Source organism: Oncorhynchus nerka, linkage group LG13 (assembly GCF_034236695.1).
Source record: "Oncorhynchus nerka isolate Pitt River linkage group LG13, Oner_Uvic_2.0, whole genome shotgun sequence".
NCBI classification, from domain to species: Eukaryota; Metazoa; Chordata; class Actinopteri; order Salmoniformes; family Salmonidae; genus Oncorhynchus; species Oncorhynchus nerka.
The window spans coordinates 98,934,246-98,961,153 of NC_088408.1; the positions used below are offsets into that span (position 1 = coordinate 98,934,246).

Below are 26,908 nucleotides of genomic sequence, written 5' to 3' on the forward strand. Positions count from 1 at the left end.
AAACTATCACCCCAAACTATCCTCTAGACCACCCCCAAACTATCCCCTAGACCACCCCAAACTATCCCCTAGACTGACCCCAAACTATCCCCTAGACCACCCCAAACTATCCTAGACCACCCCAAACTATCCCCTAGACACTAGACCACAACCAAACTATCCCCTAGACTATCCCCTAGACCACCCCCAAACTATCCCAAACTAGACCACCCCAAACAATCCTCTAGACCACCCCAAACTATCCCCTAGACCACCCCCAAACTATCCCCTAGACCACCCCAAACTATCCCCTAGACCCCCCAAACTATCCCTAGACCACCCCAAACTATCCCCCTAGACTACTAGACCACCCCCAAACTATCCCCTAGACCACCCCAAACTATCCCCTAGACCACCCCAAACTATCCCCTAGACCACAAACCCCAAACTATCCCCTAGACCACCCCAAACTATCCCTAGACCACCCCAAACTATCCCCTAGACCACCCCCAAACTATCCCTAGACCACAAACTAAACTATAGACCACCCCACACTATCCTCTAGACCACAACCAAACTAAACTATCCCCTAGACCACCCCCAAACTATCCCCTAGACCACCCCAAACTATCCTCTAGACTACAACCAAACTATCCCCTAGACCACCCCCAAACTATCCCCTAGACCACCCCCAAACTATCCCCTAGACCACCCCAAACTATCTCTAGACCACCCCCAAACTATCCCCTAGACCACCCCAAACTATCCCCTAGACCACCCCAAACTATCCCCTAGACCACCCCCAAAAACCCCAAACTATCCCTAGACCACCCCAAACTATCCTCTAGACCACCCCCAAACTATCCCCTAGACCACCCCAAACTATCCCCTAGACCACCCCAAACTATCCCCTAGACTATCCCCACCCCAAACTATCCCCTAGACCACCCCCAAACTATCCCTAGACCACCCCAAACTATCCCCTAGACCACCCCAAACTATCCCCTAGACCACCCCAAACTATCCCTAGACCACCCCCAAACTATCCCTAGACCACCCCAAACTATCCCCTAGACCACCCCAAACTATCCCTAGACCACCCCAAACTATCCCCTAGACCCCCACTATCCCCAAACTATCCCCTAGACCACCCCAAACTATCCTCTAGACCCCCCCAAACTATCCCCTAGACCCACCCCAAACTATCCCCTAGACCACCCCAAACTATCCCCTAGACCACCCCAAACTATCCCTAGACCACCCCAAACTATCCCCTAGACCACCCCCAAACTATCCCCTAGACCACCCCAAACTATCCCCTAGACCACCCCAAACTATCCCCTAGACCACCCCAAACTATCCCTAGACCACCCCCAAACTATCCTCTAGACCACCCCCAAACTATCCCCTAGACCACCCCAAACTATCCCCTAGACCACCCCCAAACTATCCCCTAGACCACCCCAAACTATCCCTAGACCACCCCAAACTATCCCCTAGACCACCCCAAACTATCCCCTAGACCACCCCAAACTATCCCCTAGACACCCCAAACTATCCCCTAGACCACCCCAAACTATCCCTAGACCACTATCCCCCAAACCTAGACCACCCCAAACTATCCCCTAGACCACCCCAAACTATCCTCTAGACCACCCCAAACTATCCCCTAGACCACCCCAAACTATCCCCTAGACCACCCCCCAAACTATCCTCTAGACCACCCCCAAACTATCCCCTAGACCACCCCAAACTATCCCTAGACCACTAGACCACCCCAAACTATCCCCTAGACCACCCCAAACTATCCCCTAGACCACCCCCAAACTATCCCTAGACAAACTATCCCCCCAAACTATCCTCTAGACCACAAAATCCCTAGACCACCCCCAAACCCCTAGACCACCCCCAAACTATCCCCTAGACCACCCCAAACTATCCCCTAGACCACCCCAAACAAACCACCCCAAATCCCCTAGACCACCCCAAACTATCCCCTAGACCACCCCCAAAACTATCCTATCCTAGACCACCCCAAACTATCCTCTAGACTGACCCCAAACTATCCCTAGACCACCCCAAACTATCCCCTAGACCACCCCCTACCCTAGACCAAACTATAGACCACCCCCAAACTATCCCTAGACTGACCCCAAACTATCCCCTAGACCACCCCACACTATCCTCTAGACTACAACCAAACTATCCCCTAGACTGACCCCAAACTATCCCCTAGACCACCCCCAAACTATCCCCTAGACCACCCCAGAACCAAACTATCCCTAGACCACCCCTATCCCCAAACTATCCCCTAGACCACCCCAAACTATCCCCTAGACCACCCCAAACTATCCCCTAGACCACCCCCAAACTATCCCCTAGACCACCCCCCAAACTATCCCCTAGACCACCCCCAAACTATCCCCTAGACCACCCCAAACTATCCCTAGACCACCCCAAACTATCCCCTAGACCACCCCAAACTATCCCCTAGACCACCCCAAACTATCCCCTAGACCACCCCAAACTATCCCTAGACCACCCCAAACTATCCCTAGACCACCCCAAACTATCCCTAGACCACCCCAAACTATCCCTAGACCACCCCAAACTATCCCTAGACTATCCCCTAGACCACCCCCAAACTATCCCCTAGACCTAGACCCCAAACTATCCTCTAGACCACCCCAAACTATCCCTAGACCACCCCCAAACTATCCCCTAGACCACCCCAAACTATCCCCTAGACCACCCCAAACTATCCCTAGACCACCCCAAACCCCTAGACCAAAAACTATCCCTAGACCACCCCAAACTATCCCTAGACCACCCCCAAACTATCCCCTAGACCACCCCCAAACTATCCCCTAGACCACCCCCCAAACTATCCCCCTAGACCACCCCAAACTATCCCCTAGACCTAGACCACCCCAAACTATCCCCTAGACCAAACTACTAGACCACCCCAAACTATCCCCTAGACCACCCCAAACTATCCCCTAGACCACCCCAAACTATCCCCTAGACCACCCCAAACTATCCAAACTATCCCCTAGACCACCCCCAAACTATCCCTAGACCACCCCCAAACTATCCCCCCCCAAACCATCCCCTAGACCACCCCAAACTATCCCCTAGACCCCCCAAACTATCCCTAGACCACCCCCAAACTATCCCTAGACCCCAAACTATCCCTAGACCACCCCCAAACTATCCCCTAGACCACCCCAAACTATCCCCTAGACCACCCCAAACTATCCCCTAGACACCCCAAACATCCCCAAACTATCCCTAGACCACCCCAAAACTATCCCTCTAGACCACCCCAAACTATCCTCTAGACCACCCCAAACTATCCCTAGACCCCCAAACTATCCCCTAGACCACCCCCAAACTATCCCCTAGACCACCCCCAAACTATCCCCTAGACCACCCCAAACTATCCCCTAGACCACCCCAAACTATCCCCTAGACCACCCCAAACTATCCTCTAGACCACCCCCAAACTATCCCCTAGACTGACCCCAAACTATCCCTAGACCACCCCCAAACTATCCCCTAGACCACCCCAAACTATCCCTAGACCACCCCCAAACTATCCCCTAGACTGACCCCAAACTATCCCCTAGACCACCCCAAACTATCCTCTAGACTACAACCAAACTATCCCCTAGACCACCCCAAACTATCCCCTAGACCACCCCCAAACTATCCCCTAGACCACCCCAAACTATCCTCTAGACTACCCCAAACTATCCCCTAGACCACCCCAAACTATCCCCTAGACCACCCCCAAACTATCCCCTAGACCACCCCAAACTATCCCTAGACCACCCCCAAACTATCCCCTAGACCACCCCAAACTATCCCTAGACCATCCCCCCCAAACTATCCCTAGACCACCCCCAAACTATCCCCTAGACCACCCCAAACTATCCCCTAGACCACCCCAAACTATCCCCTAGACCACCCCCAAACTATCCCCTAGACCACCCCAAACTATCCTCTAGACCACCCCCAAACTATCCCCTAGACCACCCCCAAACTATCCCCTAGACCACCCCAAACTATCCTCTAGACCACCCCCAAACTATCCTCTAGACCACCCCCAAACTATCCCCTAGACCACCCCCAAACTATCCCCTAGACCACCCCAAACTATCCCCCCCCAAACTATCCCTAGACCACCCCCAAACTATCCCCTAGACCACCCCCAAACTATCCCCTAGACCACCCCAAACTATCCCCTAGACCACCCCCCAAACTATCCCCTAGACCACCCCAAACTATCCCCTAGACCACCCCAAAATCCCCTAGACCACCCCAAACTATCCTCTAGACCACCCCAAACTATCCCCTAGACCACCCCCAAACTATCCCCTAGACCACCCCCAAACTATCCCCTAGACCACCCCAAACTATCCCCTAGACCACCCCCAAACTATCCCCTAGACCACCCCCCCAAACCCCAAACTATCCTCTAGACCTAGACCACCCCAAACTATCCCCTAGACCACCCCAAACTATCCCCTAGACCACCCCAAACTATCCCTAGACCACCCCAAACTATCCTCTAGACCACCCCCAAACTATCCTCTAGACCACCCCCAAACTATCCCTAGACCACCCCAAACTATCCCCTAGACCACCCCCAAACTATCCTCTAGACCACCCCCAAACTATCCCCTAGACCACCCCCAAACTATCCCCTAGACTGACCCCAAACTATCCCCTAGACCACCCCAAACTATCCTCTAGACCACCCCAAACTATCCCCTAGACCACCCCCAAACTATCCCTAGACCACCCCCAAACTATCCCTAGACCACCCCAAACTATCCCTAGACCACCCCCAAACTATCCCCTAGACTGACCCCAAACTATCCCCTAGACCACCCCAAAATCCCTAGACTACAACCAAACTATCCCCTAGACCACCCCAAACTATCCCCTAGACCACCCCCAAACTATCTCCTAGACCACCCCAAACTATCCCTAGACCACCCCCAAACTATCCTCTAGACCACCCCCAAACTATCCTCTAGACCACCCCCAAACTATCCCTAGACCACCCCCAAACTATCCCTAGACCACCCCCAAACTATCCCCTAGACCACCCCCAAACTATCCCCTAGACCACCCCCAAACTATCCCTAGACTGACCCCAAACTATCCCTAGACCACCCCAAACTATCCCCTAGACCACCCCCAAACTATCCCCTAGACTGACCCCAAACTATCCTCTAGACCACCCCCAAACTATCCCCTAGACTGACCCCAAACTATCCTCTAGACCACCCCCAAACTATCCCCTAGACTGACCCCAAACTATCCCCTAGACCACCCCACACTATCCTCTAGACTACAACCAAACTATCCCCTAGACTGACCCCAAACTATCCCCTAGACCACCCCAAACTATCTCCTAGACCACCCCAAACTATCCTCTAGACTACAACCAAACTATCCCCTAGACCACCCCCAAACTATCCCCTAGTCCACCCCCAAACTATCCCCTAGACCACCCCAAACTATCCTCTAGACCACCCCAAACTATCCCCTAGACCACCCCCAAACTATCCCCTAGACCACCCCAAACTATCCTCTAGACCACCCCAAACTATCCCCTAGACCCCAAAGACCACCCCCAAACTATCCCCTAGACCACCCCAAACTATCCCCTAGACCACCCCCAAACTATCCCCTAGACCACCCCCAAACTATCCCCTAGACCACCCCAAACTATCCCCTAGACCACCCCCAAACTATCCTCTAGATCCCCTAGACCACCCCAAACTATCCCCTAGACCACCCCAAACTATCCCCTAGACCACCCCCAAACTATCCTCTAGACCACCCCCAAACTATCCCCTAGACCACCCCCAAACTATCCCCTAGACCACCCCCAAACTATCCCCTAGACCACCCCAAACTATCCCCTAGACCACAACCAAACTATCCCTAGACCACCCCAAACTATCCCCTAGACCACCCCCAAACTATCCCCTAGACCACCCCAAACTATCCCTAGACCACAACCCCAAACTATCCTCTAGACCACCCCAAACTATCCCCTAGACCACCCCCAAACTATCCCCTAGACCACCCCAAACTATCCCCTAGACCACCCCCAAACTATCCCCTAGACCACCCCAAACTATTCCCTAGACCATTCCCAAACTATCCTCTAGACCACCCCCAAAATCCCCTAGACCACCTCCAAACTATCCCCTAGACCACCCCAAACTATCCCTAGACCACCCCAAACTATCCCCTAGACCCCAAACTATCCCCTAGACCACCCCAAACTATCCCCTAGACCACCCCAAACTATCCCCTAGACCACCCCAAACTATCCCCTAGACACCCCAAACTATCCCCTAGACCACCCCCAAACTATCCCCTAGACCACCCCAAACTATCCCTAGACCACCCCAAACTATCCCCTAGACCACCCCAAACCCCTAGACCTAGACCACCCCAAACTATCCCCTAGACCACCCCCAAACTATCCCCTAGACCACCCCAAACTATCCTCTAGACACCCCCAAACTATCCCCTAGACCACCCCCAAACTATCCCCTAGACCACCCCAAACTATCCTCTAGACCACCACTATCCTCTAGACCACCCCAAACTATCCCCTAGACTATCCCCAAAATCCCCTAGACCACCCCAAACTATCCCCTAGACCACCCCAAACTATCCCCTAGACCACCCCAAACTATCCTCTAGACCACCCCCAAACTATCCCTAGACCACCCCCAAACTATCCCCTAGACCACCCCCAAACTATCCCCTAGACCACCCCCAAACTATCCCCTAGACCACCCCCAAACTATCCCCTAGACCACCCCCAAATTATTCCCTAGACTGACCCCAAACTATCCCCTAGACCACCCCAAACTATCCTCTAGACCACCCCAAACTATCCCCTAGACCACTATCCCTAGACCACCCCCAAACTATCCCCTAGACTGACCCCAAACTATCCTCTAGACCACCCCCAAACTATCCCTATCCCCTAGACTGACCCCAAACTATCCCCTAGACCACCCCACACTATCCTCTAGACTACAACCAAACTATCCCCTAGACTGACCCCAAACTATCCCCTAGACCACCCCCAAACTATCTCCCTAGACCACCCCAAACCTAGACCACCCCAAACTATCCTCTAGACCACCCCAAACTATCCCCTAGACCACCCCCAAACTATCCCCTAGACCACCCCAAACTATCCCCTAGACCACCCCAAACTATCCCTAGACCACCCCCAAACTATCCCCTAGACCACCCCAAACTATCCCCTAGACCACCCCAAACTATCCTCTAGACCACCCCCAAACTATCCCTAGACCACCCCAAACTATCCCCTAGACCACCCCCAAACTATCCCTAGACCACCCCAAACTATCCCCTAGACCACCCCCAAACTATCCCTAGACCACCCCAAACTATCCTCTAGACCACCCCCAAACTATCCTCTAGACCACCCCCAAACTATCCTCTAGACTATCCCCAAACTATCCCCTAGACCACCCCAAACTATCCCCTAGACCACCCCAAACTATCTTCTAGACCACCCCAAACTATCCCCTAGACCACCCCAAACTATCCCAGACCACTATCCCCTAGACCACCCCAAACTATCCCTAGACCACCCCAAACTATCCCCTAGACCACCCCAAACTATCCCTAGACCACCCCCAAACTATCCCCTAGACCACCCCCAAACTATCCCCTAGACCACCCCAAACTATCCTCTAGACCACAACCAAACTATCCCTAGACCACCCCCAAACTATCCCCCTAGACCACCCCAAACTATCCTCTAGACCACCCCCAAACTATCCCCTAGACCACCCCCAAACTATCCCCTAGACCACCCCCCCAAACTATCCCTAGACCATTCCCAAACTATCCACTAGACCACCCCCAAACTATCCCCTAGACCACCCCCAAACTATCCCCTAGACCACCCCCAAACTATCCCTAGACCACCCCAAACTATCCCCTAGACCACCCCTAAACTATCCCCTAGACCACCCCCAAACTATCCCTAGACCACCCCCCCAAACTATCCCTAGACCACCCCCCCAAACTATCCCCTAGACCACCCCAAACTATCCCTAGACCACCCCCAAACTATCCCCTAGACTGACCCCAAACTATCCCTAGAACTATCCCCAAACTATCCCCTAGACCACCCCAAACTATCCTCTAGACCACCCCCAAACTATCCCCTAGACCACCCCCAAACTATCCCCTAGACCACCCCCAAACTATCTTCTAGACCACCCCCAAACTATCCCCTAGACCACCCCAAACTATCCCCTAGACCACCCCAAACTATCCCCTAGACCACCCCAAACTATCCCTAGACCACAACCAAACTATCCCTAGACCACCCCAAACTATCCCCTAGACCACCCCCAAACTATCCCCTAGACCACCCCAAACTATCCCTAGACCACAACCAAACTATCCTCTAGACCACCCCCAAACTATCCCCTAGACCACCCCCAAACTATCCCTAGACCACCCCCAAACTATCCCCTAGACCACCCCCAAACTATCCCTAGACCACCCCAAACTATCCCCTAGACCACCCCAAACTATCCTCTAGACCACCCCCAAACTATCCCTAGACCACCCCCAAACCTAGACCACCCCAAACTATCCCCTAGACCACCCCCAAACTATCCCCTAGACCACCCCCAAATTATTCCCTAGACTGACCCCAAACTATCCCTAGACCACCCCAAACTATCCCTAGACCACCCCAAACTATCCTCTAGACTATCCCCAAACTATCCCCTAGACCACCCCCAAACTATCCCCTAGACCACCCCCAAAACTATCTTCTAGACCTAGACCCCCCAAACTATCCCCTAGACCACCCCCAAACTATCCCCTAGACCACCCCAAACTATCCCCTAGACCACCCCCAAACTATCCCCTAGACCACAACCAAACTATCCTCTACACCACCCCCAATCTATCCCCTAGACCACCCCCAAACTATCCCCTAGACCACCACAAACTATCCTCTAGACCACCCCCAAACTATCCCCTAGACCACCCCCAAACTATCCCCTAGACTATCCCCAACCAAACTATCCTCTACACCACAACCAACTATCCCCTAGACTGACCCCTAAACTATCCCCTAGACCACCCCCTAAACTATCCCCTAGACCACCCCAAACTATCCTCTAGACCACAACCAAACTATGCCCTAGATCACCCCCAAACTATCCCCTAGACCACCCTCAAACTATCCTCTAGACTACAACCAAACTATCCCCTATACCACAACCAAACTATCCACTAGACCACCCCAAACTATCCCCTAGACCACCCCCAAACTATCCCCTAGACCACCCTCAAACTATCCTCTAGACTACAACCAAACTATCCCCTAGACCACAACCAAACTATCCTCTAGACCACCCCCAAACTATCCCTAGACCACCCCCAAACTATTCCCTAAACCATCCCCAAACTATCCACTAGACCAACCCAAACTATCCTCTAGACCACCCCCAAACTATCCCCTAGACCACCCCCAAACTATCCCCTAGACCACCCCCCAAACTATCCCCTAGACCACCCCAAACTATCGTCTACACCACCCCAAACTATCCCCTAGACCATCCCAAACTATCCTCTAGACTACAACCAAACTATCCCCTAGACCACCACAAACTATCCTCTAGACCACCCCCAAACTATCCCCTAGACCACCTCCAAACTATCCCCTAGACCACCCCAAACTATCCCCTAGACCACCCCCAATCTATCCCCTAGACCACCTCCAAACTATCCCCTAGACCACCCCTAAACTATCCCCTAGACCACCCCTAAACTATCCCCTAGACCACCCAAACTATCCTCTAGACCACCCCCAAACTATCCCCTAGACCACCCTCAAACTATCCTCTAGACTACAACCAAACTATCCCCTATACCACAACCAAACTATCCACTATACCACCCCAAACTATCCTCTAGACTACAACCAAACTATCCCCTAGACCACAACCAAACTATCCTCTAGACCACCCCCAAACTATCCCCTAGACCACCCCAAACTATTCCCTAAACCATCCCCAAACTATCCACTAGACCACCCCAAACTTTCTCTAGCCCACCCCCAAACTATCCCCTAGACCACCCCCAAACTATCCCCTAGACCACCCCAAACTATCCCCTAGACCACCCCAAACTACTATCCCCAATCTAGACCACCCCAAACTATCCCCTAGACCACCCCAAACTATCCTCTAGACTACAACCAAACTATCCCCTAGACCACCACAAACTATCCTCTAGACCACCCCCAAACTATCCCCTAGACCACCCCAAACTATCCCCTAGACCACCCCAAACTATCCCCTATCCCCTAGACCACCCCAAACTATACCCTAGACCAACCCCAAACTATCCCCTAGACCACAACCAAACTATCCCCTAGACTACAACCAAACTATCCCCTAGACCACCTCTAAACTATCCCCTAGACCACCCCAAACTATCCCCTAGACCACCCCTAAACTATCCCCTAGACCACCCCTAAACTATCCCCTAGACCACCCCTAAACTATCCCCTAGACCACCCCCAAACTATCCCCTAGACCACCCCTAAACTATCCCCTAGACCACCCTAAACTATCCCCTAGACCACCCCTAAACTATCTTCTAGACCACCCCAAACTATCCTCTAGACCACCCCCAAACTATCCCCTAGACCACCCCTAAACTATCCCCTAGACCACCCCCAAACTATCCCCTAGACCACCCTAAACTATCCCTAGACCACCCTAAACTATCCCCTAGACCACCCCTAAACTATCCCCTAGACCACCCCTAAACTATCCCTAGACCACCCCCAAACTATCCTCTAGACCACCCCCAAACTATCCCCTAGACCACCCCTAAACTATCCCCTAGACCACCCCAAACTATCCCCTAGACCACCCCCAAACTATCCCCTAGACCACCCCCAAACTATCCCCTAGACCACCCCAAAACTATCCCCTAGACCGCCCCCAAACTATCCCCTAGACCACCCCTAAACTACCCCCTAGACCATCCCAAAGCCACGATACTCATCTTTCTCACACTTGTTCTCACACGCACATTTGTCTTTTCCTGGGTTTTTTGGAAAAAGATTTTACTTGCAATGACCGTGGTATGTGGTTGTTTTTAACTACCTAAGTTGCACTGATTGTACGTTTTTCTGGATAAGAGTCTCTACTAAATGACTTAAAGGTCCATGTAAAAATGTCTCTTCTTCCTGTTTAGGTCAATGACACCTTCCTATTGGATGTCTCCAACGGGGTCACGGGGGTCAACAATATCAGCATGTCCGTGGACATCATCGCCGCCCACCTCATCCCTCTACAGGTATTGTCATTTTAGAATTATTGCATTTTAGGTTTTGTATGGTGGAATTATTTATGCTATCATAGGTTTTTATTGTGCGTTGACAATTTATGGTTTGTAAAGTGGTGTACAAATCAAAGTTTATTTATCATATGCACAGGATTCAGTGCAAACGGTGCAATGAAATGCTTTAACATTTCCATGACTGCGAGCGAATAATAAATGCTAATCCTTCTACTACTACAGGTGTTGAACTTCACCCTCAGAGAGGGCGGATCCAAGGCTTTGACCCAGGAAGTGCTCAAGGTCACCAACCGACACTTCTCTGGCCTCAACTTCCTGTATAGCTTGTCTGAACCCCCGCAGAATGGCCACATTGAACATTCACGTTACCCCGGGGTTCCTCTACGGGTTTTCACCAGACGCCAGGTAATGTAACAGGCTGACCAGACCGGACACGTCGCGTGCGCGAGCGTCGCAAAATAAATTTAGAAATCTATGTTATTCAATTATTGCACCCACACTGCTCGCGCACGCCAACGAGCGTCTGCTTTGCCAAGGGCTAAAATAAAACTCCTTTCTATTTCTAATGCAGATTGAGCTGAAAGTCCTGTACCCACCTGCCATCTCCTCATTGGTTATACCCACGTGGGTGATTGAAAGACTAATTGTTTTTCCGGTAGTTGTGGTAAAAGTGTAGATGCCATCACCATATAAGTTCAAAGATGAAAAAGCCTGGAAGGAGGAGAGATGACTAGAAACGATTCGTTGGCTGTTTTATGTGTTGATTAATTGTCGGAGTAGAGGACCTTGTGCATTTCAGGTAAAAAAACTCAATGTTTATATCCCAGGACAAATTAGCTAGCAACAGCAAGCTAGCTAAATAGGACAAACTAGCTAGCAAGTGCAAGCTAGCTAGCTAAATAGGACAAACTAGCTAGCAAGTGCAAGCTAGCTAGCTAAATAGGACAAACTAGCTCGCAAGTGCAAGCTAGCTAGCTAAATAGGACAAACTAGCTAGCAAGTGCAAGCTAACTAGCGAAATTGCCATACATGTTTAATGCTTTTCGACCTGTCCCCAAATTAATGTCATTGGTTCAGAGTTTGTTTTGATATTCTGCGTGTCATGATCGCTTTTGGTGTAGGGGGACAAAATACATTTATGCACGATGGCGCGTGTGCATAGCCGGTTTGGTTTCTGTGACTCTTATCTCTTTCTGTCGTTCTCTCTTTCTTCATGTTGAACAAAAATATAAAAAATATGTGAAGTTCTCCAATGATTGTTCATATTTGGATTGTTCTTGCAAATAATATCAGAGAAGAATATATAGCCTACGCAAGCTAAAAACACATCATATGTATGTACCTCCGGATGCTCAGTGTTTCATTGGTTTAGTTTCTCATGTGGAGTAATCAATCAAACTATTGATTATGATAATACTTTTATAACCAATTTATAGACACGTGGAACACGTCATACAATGCTTTATGAATGCTTCGTCATGAATTATACCTGTATGCCTTAATCTACTACGCACCTACATTAAGGACTTCATAAACCGTGCATAAGCATTTCTTAAATTAATGTTTTTTTTTTTTAAATATTTTTTTATTTCACCTTTATTTAAACAGGTAGGCTAGTTGAGAACAAGTTCTCATTTGCAACTGCGAACTGGCCAAGATAAAGCATAGCAGTGTGAACAGACAACACAGAGTTACACATGGAGTAAACAATTAACAAGTCAATAACACAGTAGAAAAAAGGGGAGTCTATATACAATGTGTGCAAAAGGCATGAGGTAGGCGAATAATTACAATTTTGCAGATTAACACTGGAGTGATAAATGATCAGATGGTCATGTACAGGTAGAGATATTGGTGTGCAAAAGAGCAGAAAAGTAAATAAATAAAACAGTTCTGGGATGAGGTAGGTGAAAATGGGTGGGCTATTTACCAATAGACTATGTACAGCTGCAGAGATCGGTTAGCTGCTCAGATAGCTGATGTTTGAAGTTGGTGAGGGAGATAAAAGTCTCAAACTTCAGCGATTTTTGCAATTCGTTCCAGTCACAGGCAGCAGAGTACTGGAACGAAATGCGGCCAGATGAGGTGTTGGCTTTAGGGATGATCAATGAGATACACCTGCTGGAGCGCGTGCTACGGATGGGTGTTGCCATCGTGACCAGTGAACTGAGATAAGGCGGAGCTTTACCTAGCATGGACTTGTAGATGACCTGGAGCCAGTGGGTCTGGCGACGAATATGTAGCGAGGGCCAGCCGACTAGAGCATACAAGTCGCAGTGGTGGGTGGTATAAGGTGCTTTAGTGACAAAACGGATGGCACTGTGATAGACTGCATCCAGTTTGCTGAGTAGAGTGTTGGAAGCCATTTTGTAGATGACATCGCCGAAGTTGAGGATCGGTAGGATAGTCAGTTTTACTAGGGTAAGCTTGGCGGCGTGAGTGAAGGAGGCTTTGTTGCGGAATAGAAAGCCAACTCTTGATTTGATTTTTGATTGGAGATGTTTGATATGAGTCTGGAAGGAGAGTTTGCAGTCTAGCCAGACACCTAGGTACTTATAGATGTCCACATATTCAAGGTCGGAACCATCCAGGGTGGTGATGCTAGTCGGGCATGCGGGTGCAGGCAGCGATCGGTTGAAAAGCATGCATTTGGTTTTACTAGCGTTTAAGAGCAGTTGGAGGCCACGGAAGGAGTGTTGTATGGCATTGAAGCTCGTTTGGAGGTTAGATAGCACAGTGTCCAATGACGGGCCGAAAGTATATAGAATGGTGTCGTCTGCGTAGAGGTGGATCAGGGAATCGCCCGCAGCAAGAGCAACATCATTGATATATACAGAGAAAAGAGTCGGCCCGAGAATTGAACCCTGTGGCACCCCCATAGAGACTGCCAGAGGACCGGACAGCATGCCCTCTGATTTGACACACTGAACTCTGTCTGCAAAGTAATTGGTGAACCAGGCAAGGCAGTCATCCGAAAAACCGAGGCTACTGAGTCTGCCGATAAGAATATGGTGATTGACAGAGTCGAAGGCCTTGGCAAGGTCGATGAAGACGGCTGCACAGTATTGTCTTTTATCGATGGCGGTTATGATATCATTTAGTACCTTGAGTGTGGCTGAGGTGCACCCGTGACCGGCTCGGAAACCAGATTGCACAGCGGAGAAGGTACGGTGGGATTCGAGATGGTCAGTGACCTGTTTGTTGACTTGGCTTTCGAAGACCTTAGATAGGCAGGGCAGGATGGATATAGGTCTGTAACAGTTTGGGTCCAGGGTGTCTCCCCCTTTGAAGAGGGGGATGACTGCGGCAGCTTTCCAATCCTTGGGGATCTCGGACGATATGAAAGAGAGGTTGAACAGGCTGGTAATAGGGGTTGCGACAATGGCGGCGGATAGTTTCAGAAATAGAGGGTCCAGATTGTCAAGCCCAGCTGATTTGTACGGGTCCAGGTTTTGGAGCTCTTTCAGAACATCTGCTATCTGGATTTGGGTAAAGGAGAACCTGGAGAGGCTTGGGCGAGGAGCTGCGGGGGGGGGGGGGGCGGAGCTGTTGGCCGAGGTTGGAGTAGCCAGGCGGAAGGCATGGCCAGCCGTTGAGAAATGCTTATTGAAGTTTTCGATAATCATGGATTTATCGGTGGTGACCGTGTTACCTAGCCTCAGTGCAGTGGGCAGCTGGGAGGAGGTGCTCTTGTTTTCCATGGACTTCACAGTGTCCCAGAACTTTTTGGAGTTGGAGCTACAGGATGCAAACTTCTGCCTGAAGAAGCTGGCCTTAGCTTTCCTGACTGACTGCGTGTATTGGTTCCTGACAATGTAATTGTTTATTTTTAGTCTCTTAACTTTCTCGCCCTCTAGGTGGAGCAGGGGGTAATCTACTACATACATGACAGCAGTGAGACGTTAGAAGACAACTTCACTGTGGTGGCCAACGACACAGGCCTGAGGAAACAGAGCTCTCCCTGTACCGTGTACATCCAGGTCACAGCCGTCAACGACCAGCATCCATTCATCACCGCCAACAGGGTCCTCAGGGTGAGTCCTCTAGTCATCACTGACCAACAGGATCCTCAGGGTGAGTCCTCTAGTCATCACTGACCAACAGGGTTCTCAGGGTGAGTCCTCCAATCATCACTGCCGACATGGTTCTCAGGGTGAGTCCTCCAATCATCACTGCCGACATGGTTCTCAGGGTGAGTCCTCCAATCATCACTGCCTGACATGGTTCTCAGGGTGAGTCCTCCAATCATCACTGCCGACATGGTTCTCAGGGTGAGTCCTCCAATCATCACTGCCGACATGGTTCTCAGGGTGAGTCCTCCAATCATCACTGCCAACATGGTTCTCAGGGTGAGTCCTCCAATCATCACTGCTGACATGGTTCTCAGGGTGAGAACTCATCATTACGCACACCTGGCAACCCTCATTACGCACACCTGGCAACCCAGGACCTGTCATATAGGACTGGTGACAGTACAGGTCTTGTCATATAGGACTGGTGACAGTACAGGTCTTGTCATATAGGACTGGTGACAGTAGACCTGTCACATAGGATCAAATCAAATTAAAATCAAATGTATTTAAATAGCCCTTCTTACATCTGCTGATATCTCAAAGTGCTGTACAGAAACCCAGCCTAAAACCCCAAACAGCAAGCAATGCAGGTGTAGAAGCACGTGGCTAGGAAAAACTCCCTAGAAAGGCCAAAACCTAGGAAGAAACCTAGAGAGGAATCAGGCTATGAGGGGTGGCCAGTCCTCTTCTGGCTATGCCAGGTGGAGATTATAACAGAACATGGCCAAGATGTTCAAATGTTCATAAATGACCAGCAGGGTCAAATAACAATAATCACAGTAGTTGTTGAGGGTGCAACAGGTCAGCACCTCAGGAGTAAATGTCAGTTGGCTTTTCATATCCGATCATTAAGAGTATCTCTACCGCTCCTGCTGTCTCTAGAGAGTTGAAAACAGCAGGTCTGGGACAGGTAGCACTTCCGGTGAACAGGTCAGGGTTCCATAGCCGCAGGCAGAACAGTTGAAACTGGAGCAGCAGCACGGCCAAGTGGACTGGGGACAGCAAGGAGTCATCGTGCCAGGTAGTCCTGAGGCATGGTCCTAGGGCTCAGGTCCTCCGAGAGAGAAAAAGAAAGAGAGAAAGAGAGAATTAGAGAGAACATACTTAAATTCACACAGGACACCGAATAAGACAGGAGAAGTACTCCAGATATAACAAACTGACCCTAGCCCCCCGACACATAAACTACTGCAGCATAAATAATGGAGGCTGAGACAGGAGGGGTCAGGAGACACTGTGGCCCCATCCGATGATACCCCCGGACAGGGCCAAACAGGAAGGATATAACCCCACCCACTTTGCCAAAGCACAGTCCCCACACCACTAGAGGGATATCTTCAACCACCAACTTACCATCCTGAGACAAGGCCGAGTATAGCCCACAAAGATCTCCGCCACGGCACAACCCAAGGGGGGCGCCAACCCAGACAGGAAGATCACATCAGTGACTCAACCCACTCAAGTGACGCACCCCTCCTACTGACGGCACGAAAGAGCACCAGTAAGCCAGTGACTCAGCCCCTGTAAAAGTGTTAGAGGCAGAGAATCCCAGTGGAGAGAGGGGAACCGGCCAGGCAGAGACAGCAAGGGCGGTTCGTTGCTCCAGAGCCTTTCCATTCACCTTCACACTCCTGGGCCAGACTACACTCAATCATATGACCCACTGAAGAGATGAGTCTTCAGTAAAGACTTAAAGGTTGAGACCGAGTCTGCGTCTCTCACATGGGTAGGCAGACCATTCCATAAAAACTGAGCTCTATAGGAGAAAGCCCTGCCTCCAGCTGTTTGCTTAGAAATTCTAGGGACAATTAGGAGGCCTGCGTCATGTGACCGTAGCGTACGTGTAGGTATGTAGTGTACGGCAGGACCAAATCGGAAAGATAGGTAGGAGCAAGCCCATGTAATGCTTTGTAGGTTAGCAGTAAAACCTTGAAATCAGCCCTTGCCTTAACAGGAAGCCAGTGTAGGGAGGCTAGCACTGGAGTAATATGATCAAATTGTTTTGGTTCTAGTCAGGATTCTAGCAGCTGTATTTAGCACTAACTGAAGTTTATTTAGTACTTTATCCGGGTAGCCGGAAAGGAGAGCATTGCAGTAGTCTAACCTAGAAGTAACAAAAGCATGGATTAATTTTTCTGCATCATTTTTGGAAAGAAAGTTTCTGATTTTTGCAATGTTACGTAGATGGAAAAAAGCTCTATTTGAAATAGTCTTGATATGTTCGTCAAAAGAGAGATCAGGGTCCAGAGTAACGCCGAGGTCCTTCACAGTTTTATTTGAGACGACTGTACAACCATCAAGATTAATTGTCAGATTCAACAGAAGATCTCTTTGTGTCTTGGGACCTAGAACAAGCATCTCTGTTTTGTCCGAGTTTAAAAGTAGAAAGTTTGCAGCCATCCACTTCCTTATGTCTGAAAGACAGGCTTCTAGCGAGGGCAATTTTGGGGCTTCACCATGTTTCATTGAAATGTTCAGCTGTGTGTCATCCGCATAGCAGTGAAAGTTAACATTATGTTTTCGAATGACATCCCCAAGAGGTAAAATATATCATGAAAACAATAGTGGTCCTTAAACGGAACCTTGAGGAACACCGAAATTTACAGTTGATTTATCAGAGGACAAACCATTTACAGAGACAAACGGATATCTTTCCGACAGATAAGATCTAAACCAGGCCAGAACTTGTCTGTGTAGACCAATTTGGGTTTCCAATCTCTCCAAAAGAATGTGGTGATCGATGGTATCAAAAGCAGCACTAAGGTCTAGGAGCACGAGGACAGATGCAGAGCCTCGGTCTGACACCATTAAAAGGTCATTTACCACCTTCACAAGTGCAGTCTCAGTGCTAAAACCAGACTGAAGCATTTCGTATACATTATTTGTCGTCAGGAAGGCAGTGAGTTACTGCGCAACAGCCTTTTTCAAAAAAAAATTGAGAGGAATGAAAGATTGGATATAGGCCGATAGTTTTAAAAATATTTTCTGGGTCAAGTTTTGGCTTTTTCAAGAGATGCTTTATTACATCTCCCTCACTAGCTTTAAGCACCAGCTGTCAGATCACAGATCACTGCACCTGTACATAGATGGGCTGTTTACAGATGGGCTATCTACCTACCTCCTCCCCATACTGGTGTTTATTTAGTTATTTTGCTCCTTTGCACCCCAGTATCTCAACCTGCACATTCATCTTCTGCCGATTTACCATTCCAGTGTTTAATTGCTATATTGTAATTACTTCGCCACCATGGCCTACTTATTTCCTTAACTTTCCTCATTTGCACTCACTGTATATAAAACCTTTTGTTTTGTTTTGTTCTACTGTATTATTGACTGTATGTTTTGTTAATTCCATGTGTAACTCTGTGCTGTTGTATGTGTCGAATTGCTACGCTTTATCTTGGCCAGGTCGCAGTTGTAAATGAGAACTTGTTCTCAACTAGCCTAGCTGGTTAAATAAAGGTGAAATAAAAAAATAAGCTTGGCACATCTAGCCACTGGGATTTTTGCCCATTCTTCAGGGCAAAACTGCTCCAGCTCCTTCAAGTTGGATGGGTTCCGCAGTCGTTAAGTCATACCACAGATTCTCAATTGAATTGAGGTCTGGGCTTTGACTTGGCCATTCCAAGACATTTAAATGTTTCCCCTTGAACCACTCGAGTGTTGCTTTAGCAGTATGCTTAGGGTCATTGTCCTGCTGGAAGGTGAACATCCGTCCCAGCTCCTTCCATATGTTTGGAGAGTCTCCCAAATGCCTTTTAGCAAACACCAAATGTGTTTGCTTATTTCTTTCTTTCTTTGAGCAATGGCTTATTTCTGGCCACTCTTCCGTAAAGTCCAGAACGCACCACTTTTCAATCTTTTTAATGTATTATTATTTTTTAATTTCACTTCATCAATTTGATTTATGTGTATTTCCATTTTTTTTTTTTTTTTTTTTTTTCACCTTTATTTAACCAGGTAGGTTAGTTGAGAGCAAGATCTCATTTACAACTGCGACCTGGCCAAGATAAAGCATAGCAGTGTGAACAGACAACAACACAGAGTTACACATGGAGTAAACAATAAACAAGTCAATAACACAGAAAAAAGTCTATATACATTGTGTGCAAAAGGCATGGGGAGGTTGGCGAATAATGACAATTTAGCAGATTAACACTGGAGTGATAAATTATCAGATGGTCATGTGCAGGTAGAGATACTGGTGTGCAAAAGAGCAGAAAAGTAAATAAATATAAACAGTATGGGGAGGAGGTAGATAAATTGGGTGGGCTATTTACCGATGGACGATGTACAGCTGCAGCGATCGGTTAGCTGCTCAGATAGCAGATGTTTAAAGTTGATAAAGATAAAAGTCTCCAACTTCAATGATTTTTGCAATTCGTTCCTTTCCACGGGGCTGTTTATGTACCTATCCCTGTCCTCAGCCGTAGCTTTCCACGAGGCTGTTTATGTCAGGGTAGGGTAGCCTAGTGGTTAGAGCATTGGACTAGTAACCGGAAGGTTTCGAGTTCAAACCCCCGAGCCGACAAGGTACAAATCTGTCATTCTGCCCCTGAACAGGCAGTTAACCCACTGTTCCCAGGCCGTCATTGAAAATAAGAATGTGTTCTTAACTGACTTGCCTGTTTAAATAAAGGTAAAAAAAATAATTAATTTTTCTTTTAAAAAGGTACCTGTTCCTGTCCTCAGCCGTAGCTTTCCACGAGGCTGTTTATGTACCTGTTCCTGTCCCCAGCCGTAGCTTTCCACGAGGCTGTTTATGTACCTGTTCCTGTCCTCAGCCTTAGCTTCCACGAGGCTGTTTTATGTACCTGTTCCTGTCCTCAGCCGTAGCTTTCAACAAGGCTGTTTATGAGGCTGCTTTCCACGAGGCTGTTTATGTACCTGTTCCTGTCCTCAGCCGTAGTCAACAAGGCTTTCAGCTTTCAACGAGGCTGTTTATGTACCTGTTCCTGTCCTCAGCCGTAGCTTTCAACAAGGCTGTTTATGTACCTGTTCCTGTCCTCAGCCGTAGCTTTCAACAAGGCTGTTTATGTACCTGTTCCTGTCCTGAACCGTAGCTTTCCACGAGGCTGTTTATGTACCTGTTCCTGTCCTCAGCCGTAGCTTTCAACAAGGCTGTTTATGTACCTGTTCCTGTCCTCAGCCGTAGCTTTCAACGAGGCTGTTTATGTACCTGTTCCTGTCCTCAGCCGTAGCTTTCAACGAGGCTGTTTATGTACCTGTTCCTGTCCTCAGCCGTAGCTTTCAACAAGGCTGTTCCTTTATGTCAACAAGGCTGTTTATTCCTGTTCCTGTCCTGAACCGTAGCTTTCCACGAGGCTGTTTATGTACCTGTTCCTGTCCTCGGCCGTAGCTTTCAACAAGGCTGTTTATGTACCTGTTCCTGTCCTCAGCCGTAGCTTTCAACCAGGCTGTTTATGTACCTGTTCCTGTCCTCAGCCGTAGCTTTCAACAAGGCTGTTTATGAACCTGTTCCTGTCCTCAGCAAGGCGTAGTTCCTGTCCTTAGCCACGAGGCTGTTTACCTGTTCCTGTCCTCAGCCGTAGCTTTCAACAAGGCTGTTTATGTACCTGTTCCTGTCCTCAGCCGTAGCTTTCAACAAGGCTGTTTATGAACCTGTTCCTGTCCTCAGCCGTAGCTTTCCACGAGGCTGTTTATGTACCTGTTCCTGTCCTCAGCCGTAGCTTTCCACGAGGCTGTTTTTTAAAACAGGACTAGGCAGTATTCCGCATGTGTTCGCTTTAAAAAGATCTGGTTGTCTGTTTGCTGTCTTCTCCCTCTGTGACTTCCTCTCTGAAGCCTCACATTGGAAGTGCACTTACTGTGTAAACACACACACACACACTTGTGGTGACTAGATGTTGACCTCTCCTGTGGTGACTAGATGTTGAACTCTCTTGTGGTGACTAGATGTTGACCTCTCCTGTGGTGACTAGATGTTGACCTCTCCTGTGGCGACTAGATGTTGACCTCACCTGTGGTGACTAGATGTTGACCTCTCCTGTGGCGACTAGATGTTGACCTCTCCTGTGGTGACTAGAGGTTAAACTCTCTTGTGGCGACTAGATGTTGACCTCTCTTGTGGCGACTAGATGTTGACCTCTCTTGTGGTGACTAGATGTTGACCTCTCCTGTGGTGACTAGATGTTGACCTCTCCTGTGGTGACTAGATGTTGACCTCTCCTGTGGTGACTAGAGGTTAACCTCTCTTGTGGCGACTAGATGTTGACCTCTCCTGTGGTGACTAGATGTTGACCTCTCCTGTGGTGACTAGATGTTGACCTCTCCTGTGGTGACTAGATGTTTGGTGTCAAAGCCTGTTCATTTCAAGTCAAGTGATAATTGAAAAGTGTGTGTGCACGCGAGCATGTGTTAAAGACAAGCTTAGTCAGGACATGAAAAGACAAGCCACAGGTCAGAGTTCACTGCAATGATTATTACTGCCATTAGTTCTGTTTGAAAGACCACGTAGGCGCACTAAGCAGGCTTCACTTACTTCCAATAACAGTTTGGTTTTGGTCAGAGATACAGAAAAGCCCAATGTGACAGAAAAACGCTTTTAAACAATGTGGCATTGTGATGATTATTGGAATCGTACAATAGAAAATATATATATTTTTAAAGGTCTTTGAAATGTGATTGGTTGCCTCCTTAAGTGTGGGATTGATATAATTGGTCCCCCCCCTCAGGTGTGGGAGAGGTCGGTGACAGAGATCCGCCCTGAGAATTTGGACGCCCAGGATGAGGACACGCCCCCTGAGGAGCTACAGGTGATTGTGACTCCGCCCAACAATGGCCACCTGGCGCTGAAGAGCGCCCCCACCAGGCCGCTCCTGAACTGTACCCTGCAACACATCCATCTGGGACAGCTGGTTTTTGTCCACAGTGGTAAGATCTGAGCACTATATACTACGAATATAGAATTTACTAGGTTGAATATAATTCAATAGCCAGGGTAGATCCACCTATGTTAATATAATATAATTGCATGGCTAGGCCTATCTGCATTCCGTTTGTGTTACGCTCGCTCCCCCTGCTGGTGTTAGATGGAGTTACAGGTGCAGTTGAATTACACTCGCTCCCCCTGCTGGTGTTAGATGGAGTTACAGGTGCAGTTGAATTACACTCGCTCCCCCTGCTGGTGTTAGATGGAGTTACAGGTGCAGTTGAATTACACTCGCTCCCCCTGCTGGTGTTAGATGGAGTTACAGGTGCAGTTGAATTACGCTCGCTCCCCCTGCTGGTGTTAGATGGAGTTACAGGTGCAGTTGAATTACGCTCGCTCCCCCTGCTGGTGTTAGATGGAGTTACAGGTGCAGTTGAATTACACTCGCTCCCCCTGCTGGTGTTAGATGGAGTTACAGGTGCAGTTGAATTACGCTTGCTCCCCCTGCTGGTGTTAGATGGAGTTACAGGTGCAGTTGAATTACGCTCGCTCCCCCTGCTGGTGTTAGATGGAGTTACAGGTGCAGTTGAATTTACGCTCGCTCCCCCTGCTGGTGTTAGATGGAGTTACAGGTGCAGTTGAATTTACGCTCGCTCCCCCTGCTGGTGTTAGATGGAGTTACAGGTGCAGTTGAATTACGCTCGCTCCCCCTGCTGGTGTTAGATGGAGTTACAGGTGCAGTTGAATTACGCTCGCTCCCCCTGCTGGTGTTAGATGGAGTTACAGGTGCAGTTGAATTACGCTCGCGCCCCCTGCTGGTGTTAGATGGCTCAGACACAAGAGGCATGTGGCAGGGTCTACAGTCAATCACGGATTACAAGAAGAAACCCAGCCCAGTCACGGACCAGGATGTCTTGCTCCCAGGCAGACTAAATAACTTTTTTGCCCGCTTTGAGGACAATACAGTGCCACTGACACGGCCTGCAACGAAAACATGCGGTCTCTCCTTCACTGCAGCCGAGGTGAGTAAGACATTTAAACGTGTTAACCCTCGCAAGGCTGCAGGCCCAGACGGCATCCCCAGCCGCGCCCTCAGAGCATGCGCAGACCAGCTGGCCGGTGTGTTTACGGACATATTCAATCAATCCCTATACCAGTCTGCTGTTCCCACATGCTTCAAGAGGGCCACCATTGTTCCTGTTCCCAAGAAAGCTAAGGTAACTGAGCTAAACGACTACCGCCCGTAGCACTCACTTCCGTCATCATGAAGTGCTTTGAGAGACTAGTCAAGGACCATATCACCTCCACCCTACCTGACACCCTAGACCCACTCCAATTTGCTTACCGCCCAAATAGGTCCACAGACGATGCAATCTCAACCACACTGCACACTGCCCTAACCCACCTGGACAAGAGGAATACCTATGGGAGAATGCTGTTCATCGACTACAGCTCGGCATTCAACACCATAGTACCCTCCAAGCTCGTCATCAAGCTCGAGACCCTGGGTCTCGGCCCCCGCCCTGTGCAACTGGGTACTGGACTTCCTGACGGGCCGCCCCCAGGTGGTGAGGGTAGGCAACAACATCTCCTCCCCGCTGATCCTCAACACGGGGCCCCACAAGGGTGCCTTCTGAGCCCTCTCCTGTACTCCCTGTTCACCCACGACTGCGTGGCCACGCACGCTCCAACTCAATCATCAAGTTTGCGGACGACACAACAGTGGTAGGCTTGATTACCAACAACGACGAGACGGCCTACAGGGAGGAGGTGAGGGCCCTCGGAGTGTGGTGTCAGGAAAATAACCTCACACTCAACGTCAACAAAACTAAGGAGATGATTGTGGACTTCAGGAAACAGCAGAGGGAACACCCCTATCCACATCGATGGAACAGTAGTGGAGAGGGTAGCAAGTTTTAAGTTCCTCGGCATACACATCACAGACAAACTGAATTGGTCCACTCACACTGACAGCGTCGTGAAGAAGGCGCAGCAGCGCCTCTTCAACCTCAGGAGGCTGAAGAAATTCGGCTTGTCACCAAAAGCACTCACGAACTTCTACAGATGCACAATCGAGAGCATCCTGGCGGGCTGTATCACCGCCTGGTACGGCAACTGCTCCGCCCTCAACCGTAAGGCTCTCCAGAGGGTAGTGAGGTCTGCACAACGCATCACCGGGGCAAACTACCTGCCCTCCAGGACACCTACACCACCCGATGTTACAGGAAGGCCATAAAGATCATCAAGGACATCAACCACCCGAACCACTGCCTGTTCACCCCGCTATCATCCAGAAGGCGAGGTCAGTACAGGTGCATCAAAGCTGGGACTGAGAGACTGAAAAACAGCTTCTATCTCAAGGCTATCAGACTGTTAAACAGCCACCATTGAGTGGCTGCTGCCAACACACTGTCATTGACACTGACCCAACTCCAGCCACTTTAATAATGGGAATTGATGGGAAATGATGTAAATATATCACTAGCCACTTTAAACAATGCTACCTTATATAATGTTACTTACCCTACATTATTCATCTCATATGCATACGTATATACTGTACTCTACATCATCGACTGCATCCTTATGTAATACATGTATCACTAGCCACTTTAACTATGCCACTTTGTTTACTTTGTCTACATACTCATCTCATATGTATATACTGTACTCGATACCATCTACTGTATGCTGCTCTGTACCATCACTCACTCATATATCCTTATGTACATATTCTTTATCCCCTTACACTGTGTATAAGACAGTAGTTTTAGAATTGTTAGTTAGATTACTTGTTGGTTATCACTGCATTGTCGGAACTAGAAGCACAAGCATTTCGCTACACTCGCATTAACATCTGCTAACCATGTGTATGTGACAAATAAAAAATTTGATTTGATTTGATTTGAGATGGAGTTACAGGTGCAGTTGAATTAAGCTCGCGCCCCCTGCTGGTGTTTGACGGAGTGACAGATGGAGTTGAATTAAACCCCGTTTCTCATATCGATTTTCCCAGAGCACTATACTACGTATGTGGTTTGAGGAGTTAGCGAGTTAACTTTGGTCAACTCTGAGTTCAACTCGGGATAACCGGTACCACGAATGTGGCTCAAACCTTTTTAACCAGGTACATTTCTATGGCAACGAATCGTTCAGAGCGAACCTGCTCCGGGATAGGATAACTTAGGGTAAACTGCATTTATCCTAAATGAAGTGTCTGAGCCGCAAGTTGAGGACCAATTCAATCAGATTCCCTTCCTCTCACAAAGATTGCATCATCATCCATTTTAGGAAAACAACGGATTAAATATTGTATTTATGAAATGCGTTAGAAAAGAGTAAAATACCTATCACATTACACATTTAGTAATAACAAATGCATTTGAAACTTCACGCACAGGAATACTTTTGTACGACTTAACAATTATTTTATCAAAGGATTGTGGGAAAAAAGGTGCTCGTTCATTGATAAGCAAACCAACGTAATAGACTAAAGACATCTACATGTCTATTTCACACCACAGACTGATGAATTGGCAAGATAACTTCATTCATGGTACAAATGAAAATGTGGCATTGACTCGCCCATGGATCGGTGTTTCGACATGGTGTTTCGGTTCGGTGTTTCAGCATGGTGTTTCGACATGGTGTTTCGGTTCGGTGTTCCAGCATGGTGTTTCAGCATGGTGTTTCGACATGGTGTTCCAGGATGGTGTTTCAGCATGGTGTTTCAGGATGGTGTTTCAGCATGGTGTTTCAGCATGGTGTTTCAGCATGGTGTTTCGGTTCGGTGTTTCAGCATGGTGTTTCGGTTCGGTGTTTCAGCATGGTGTTCCGGTTCGGTGTTTCAGCATGGTGTTCCGGTTCAGTGTTTCAGCATGGTGTTCCGGTTCGGTGTTTCAGCATGGTGTTTCGGTTCGGTGTTTCAACATGGTGTTTCGGTTCGGTGTTTCAGCATGGTGTTTCAGCATGGTGTTTCGGTTCGGTGTTTCAGCATGGTGTTTCGGTTCGGTGTTTCGGCATGGTGTTTCAGCATGGTGTTTCAGCATGGTGTTTCGGTTTGGTGTTTCAACATGGTGTTTCGGTTTTGGTGTTTCAGCATGGTGTTTCAACATGGTGTTTCGGTTCGGTGTTTCAACATGGTGTTTCAGCATGGTGTTTCGGTTCGGTGTTTCAGCATGGTGTTTCAGCATGGTGTTCCGGTTCGGTGTTTCGACATGGTGTTTCGTTTTGGTGTTTCAGCATGGTGTTTCGGTTCGGTGTTTCAGCATGGTGTTTCGGTTCGGTGTTTCGACATGGTGTTTCAGCATGGTGTTTCGGTTCGGTGTTTCAGCATGGTGTTTCAGCATGGTGTTTCGGTTCGGTGTTTCAGCATGGTGTTTCGGTTCGGTGTTTCAGCATGGTGTTTCAGCATGGTGTTCCGGTTCGGTGTTTCGACATGGTGTTTCGGTTCGGTGTTTCAGCATGGTGTTTCGGTTCGGTGTTTCAGCATGGTGTTCCGGTTCGGTGTTTCGACATGGTGTTTCGGTTCGGTGTTTCGGTTCGGTGT

General features: G+C 48.8%; 1 protein-coding gene across 1 annotated transcript in view; it reads left to right on the forward strand.

Annotated features, from left to right (window-relative positions):
- The window catches only part of LOC115115039 (chondroitin sulfate proteoglycan 4-like), a 113,752-nt gene that overhangs the window by 57,626 nt on the left and 29,218 nt on the right, over window positions 1-26,908 (forward strand). Inside the window, exons 7-10 of the mRNA XM_065026908.1 lie at window positions 11,290-11,391; window positions 11,617-11,799; window positions 15,252-15,428; window positions 22,163-22,361. Of these exons, the coding sequence (XP_064882980.1) occupies window positions 11,290-11,391; window positions 11,617-11,799; window positions 15,252-15,428; window positions 22,163-22,361 (661 nt within the window). The remainder of the gene's footprint in view (window positions 1-11,289; window positions 11,392-11,616; window positions 11,800-15,251; window positions 15,429-22,162; window positions 22,362-26,908) is intronic.